The sequence below is a fragment of the Haplochromis burtoni genome, unplaced genomic scaffold (genome assembly GCF_018398535.1).
Source record: "Haplochromis burtoni strain Fernald_Lab_line unplaced genomic scaffold, NCSU_Asbu1 Contig_404, whole genome shotgun sequence".
In the NCBI taxonomy this organism is placed as follows: Eukaryota; Metazoa; Chordata; class Actinopteri; order Cichliformes; family Cichlidae; genus Haplochromis; species Haplochromis burtoni.
This window is the reverse complement of record NW_024582765.1, coordinates 443,580-448,353: the sequence shown is the minus strand read 5'-3', so window position 1 is coordinate 448,353 and position 4,774 is coordinate 443,580. Positions and strand designations below refer to the sequence as shown.

General features: G+C 45.8%; 1 protein-coding gene across 1 annotated transcript in view; it reads right to left on the bottom strand.

Annotated features, from left to right (window-relative positions):
• The window catches only part of si:ch211-57n23.4 (immunoglobulin superfamily DCC subclass member 3), a 22,619-nt gene that overhangs the window by 16,074 nt on the left and 1,771 nt on the right, over positions 1–4,774 (bottom strand). Inside the window, exon 2 of the mRNA XM_005944967.3 lies at positions 381–686. Within this exon, the coding sequence (XP_005945029.2) occupies positions 381–686 (306 nt within the window). The remainder of the gene's footprint in view (positions 1–380; positions 687–4,774) is intronic.

The window sequence follows — 4,774 nt, the reverse complement described above, 5'->3', positions numbered from 1 at the left end:
GTTCACACTGAAATTCTTGGGTTTTCTTTCCTTCTCTGACTGCTTCGCTTTAACTAAGATACATTAAACCAGCACTGCAAAGCTTCAGTTCTCTTCACAGACTGATTATAAACAGCTGGGAAATCTAATGTGACGTTCGGTGTCTCAGCATCTTATCAAACACATCAACATTGCTGTGTAACACAACATTAGTGGTCTTAAAAACCTAAATCTGGGTTGCTTTGTTTAACTCGCCAGATCAGAATGCTCCTCCTCAGTGAGCATGCTCAGACTACCCAGCACCACCTTCCTGCACCTAAATGTGTTTTCCTAACATATCAGCTGCTAAAGTTGTGTGTGTTGCTGAAGTATGTGGAGATTCTAACATTCTTGTCACTTACATGCGAGGTGGACTTTGGCCTTGCGGCTGACGAGCAGGCCGTAACGGTTCTGTGCAGCGCAGTCGTACTCGCCCATGTCTGCATCGCTGCCCTCTCTGCGTTTCTGGAAGCTCTTTATTAGCAGCGTGCCATTCTCTAGCACTCGGACCCGTGGGGTACTGGGTACGGGCGCTCCGTTCTTGCGCCACGTAATTGCGATGGGTTCCTCACCCTGGACCTGACAGTCCAGCATGAGTGGCCGATCCCTCACCGCAATCACGTCCGTGGGTTCTACCAAGAAAGAAAGCTCAGAGGCCCAGCAGCCGCCTGCAGACAGAGGAAAGACAAAGCTTTTACTGTCATTTATTTATTCTGTAAATAAAATGTATTTTAACTATAATTTCCAACCCAATACAGATCCTTTGTGGATGTGCTGGGAAGTTTTAGAGGGGCCAAAACATCTTATTTATATTTATACAGACGTTCCTCTGAGGTGGGCTCACTGTAGTGCATTTTTATGACATCGTAACAGGAAGCACAAAAGAAAATAAAGTAAACATAAAGTGAAACTATCTGGATGCTGGTTTAGCTCCGTGTGTGAGCAGGTGATCACCTGCTGTATGGCTGTAAAGCAGCGTCTTTCCCAGTCATCTCTACTTACTATCAAAACAACGTAACTGCCTCTGGATGCAGGCTGGCTGGAAGAGAACTGGAGGTCTGATTGTGTCCTATTGTAAACTATCTGAAACAGAGGCTGTCACCACTTCCTGACTCGAATTATAGCTGAATAATATCCAAATAATCACACACAGCTCTAACTCGATAGATGACACATGAGGATTTGTGGCCTGTGATGATTTTATTGCAGTCACAGTGGAGGCTGAATGCCACTGAGCTGTGGAGGAGAACACTGGTGGGGTCGCTGGGGTCAAGTTGGGAGACCCTCCATTGAAGCAGGGCCCAGTAGAGACAATGGCATTGTGACCATGCTTATTTGCACCCAACCCCCAGTTATTTCTTCTTGTTGGCCAACACACAACCAGGGCACCATCTGCCCTTCTTATGCTCCCCTCCACCCATCGACTGTCATTCATATCTGTGTCTGAGGTGACTTTCCCATGCTCCCAGATCTCCTTCCTCGCCGTGTCCCGTCTCTGCGGTGACCTCGGGAAACCTCAGTCTTTGTTGTTTTCTTTCAGCCTTCAGAACATTGAACCCTTGCATTGGCCGCCCTCTGTCCGGCTGTGAAGCGTTAGCATTAACTGCACTTGAACTTGCAACATATCTCATCATTGTCACCGAGGATTCTCGTAACCGGCTGGACTAAACATGCAATACAACCGGCCACAGTGACAGCCCACACAGCAGCCTGAATTTGAACTTTAGTCTGTTTTTGGTATTTAATTGCAGTTCAGTGTGTTTAATTTGTCAGTGTACGTTTATATTCTCACAGATTTTGAGTTTTCATCTAACACAGGTAACATATAAGAAAGCTCTTCCTGTCTATCATCATTCAGCAGATATGTCAAAAAGAAGAAGCTGCAGAACTCAAGTCTTTACTCGTTTATTCAACGTGTAACGTCCAGCATCTGCACCTTGTAGTGAGGATGAGTCACAACAGAAACTCGACATCACTAAAACAGAAGATGAAAAGTTCCCAGTGTCCAAGCTCAGACTGTGCGTCCACTGTGAGATCGTGTTTGCGTCACGTCAGCGTGCTTGAATGTAACCTGCAGTGGGAGCATTAACGTGCTGTTGCTAACATGACTGACTCTGTCCCAGGTCACTCAGTCACTCTGACATGACCTCGGGTCCTGTTCACTGAAGCAGAGACATGTCATAGACTGTATCATAACATAGTTTTGTAATATTACATATAAAGTGGACATGTTTGCTGCAGTTCCTCTGCACATGAACAACCCTGTGATGTTACTGGCGTTCAGGTTTTATCAGAGTCAGATTTTAAGCCTTCCACGGAGCTGCTGCCCGTCCTCATGATCTCTGTCGCTGCTCTGACTGATGTGCTGAATCCAGAAACGAGCGTCCGCCCTCATGCTAATGAGAAATCTCTCCCTCAGCAGATGCTCTTAGCAGATACGACTGTGGCTCTTCGGGTCAGCTGTCTCGGGGGGGTAACAGCCCCTCTGAGATCCACATCTCTCAGGCCTAGTGGGGGCTCGCACCTTCTGTGGGTTTAATTATTGAACACAGTGTCTCAGGCTGTGATATCTAATAGTAAGTATTATAAGCTATGTCTTAATCAGACTGCTGAAGGCCTGTCACAGAAGACCAATGAGGAGTGCCAACAGCACCTGAGAACATGTGTGTGAAAGTGATCAGTGTGGGGTCAGCCTTCAGATACCACGACCCACTGTGACAGGACTAAACTTTATCTGAGCCTCGAGCAGAAGACGTCTGAGTCTCACACTTTGGTCAAAGCTGAGTTTTGATCTCATCTGTGGGAGAAAAGTCTCCGAACGTTGTCTGTTCGTTTGTTCACAGTCAGTGAGTCATAGACCACGGCGTTTCCACATGCACATGTGCTGTCGTCACAGAGACAGTGAAGCGTTTTGGAACAAACCCACTGTAATCATCTACCTGAGGTGGTGACACCTCCATGTGCTGTTTGTAACCTTTGAAGCATCCGAGTCATCAGTGACTCATCAGCAGCTGTCTAACTTTGTGTGGTCCGGTGTGCACCAGCAGTGTGCACCATCACCAGCAGATCTTTATGAATATGATGGTAAATAGTGTCCTGTGTTTGTCCAGCAGACTGGTCTCTCCTTTATACCAGAACAGCCTCAGTCTGAGGTGAGCATGCCCCCCCACAGGCATCATCCAGCCCTCGTAATGTCACCTTTGTGTCACATTGTTTCACACTGTACAGTTAACATGAGGTCTTTGTCCGTGTGGACGTGACAGAATATCAAATACAGTAATATTTGGTATAAACTGTTATTAGAAACATGTCCATTGTTGTTATTGAGCTTCATATCAGCAAGAAGCTGGATAAATATCACCTGATCATCTGTCGAGAAGGAAGTGAAACAGGATTCAATAACTCTTTTTTTTCACTCCTCAATACGTAAACCAAGTCACGTGGAGCCAAACGGCCTTTTAATAGCATTTCCTACACGACCTTCTGTATATCGTTTACATTATGAACATAAACTGAACAAAACAAAGAATAATAAACACGCTTACATCATCACAAAGAGACGTGAAGCACTGAGCTGACTGAACCAGAGGATTCATATGAGGTGAGCTCTGTGCCCTGAGCGGCCGACACAACAGAAGCAGGACGATGAACTACAAAGACTTTAATAATTAGAAGATGAAGGCTGCAGTCAAACTGAGGTCGCAGCATCACAGACTGCTGAGTTCAATCTCTGAACTTAATGAGATTTTTTAAGGGAGGAGGTTGTCCAGCAACCCCCACACTAGCACCCCATACTTGTGACCTCAAGCCCTTCAAGGGCCGCGAGAGTCAGAGGTGCGGAGGATGGATATGTAGATGAGGGTTGGGGGGTTGGTACCCCAGCCTGAGCGACCCACCCGGCCTTCTGCTGCTATTGTTTAACAAGACTGCTGCCCCTGAACTTCACACGTCTCTCACCAGCCCCCCAAAGCCCCTAATTTATAGTACAAACACACAATCAAAGTTTTGCCTCCAAACACTGACAGCGTGGATTTTACTAGATGTGACTGAACTAAACATGAACATGCTGAGGCCTTTTTCCTTCATCACAGTGAAGCAGACATAAAATCTACAGTGCACTCCAGCTGTTGTTGTGATTTGGCACTATATAAATACAACTGCGTTCAAAGCCTTGAGTTTGTATTTAAACTGTGGTTTTCCAATGTTGTTTAAAATGTGAGGCCAAAAGAGATGTTGGTGGAGTCCATCACTGAGTCAGAGGGCGAGTCTGTGTGAATGACACATGGTGCAGTAAGAGCTTTGAGGGCATATAGCAACACCAGAAGACGACAGAGGAGACAGCTAGAGTACGATCACAGAGCAATCCACAGTTCAGCAAAACAGCCTCACAACATCTAACCGAGTGAGGATCGGCGTCGACGTCGTGAATCAAAATGTTCTCATATAATCTCAGTGGAGTCCTTAAACTCCACTCAGTGTACGCTTATGTGACATGAAAAGTGTCTAAACCGTACAGTGGATTTCAAAGTTAGCACCAGATTAAATTAACCTGCTGAGGTTACCTATGTGTAGCCTAATGCTGAGGCCTCTGCATCCAAGGGGTCGATTTTTAATAGGAAGTCAATCAATAAGCTTCAGCTTGTAGTCACATTTGATAAGCTTTGTGTTCACACATGAAGGCTGCAGTAAGCTTTGTTTACTCCAACACAACAGTGCTCATCAGACTGAACACGATGATGATGATGATGATGCAGCT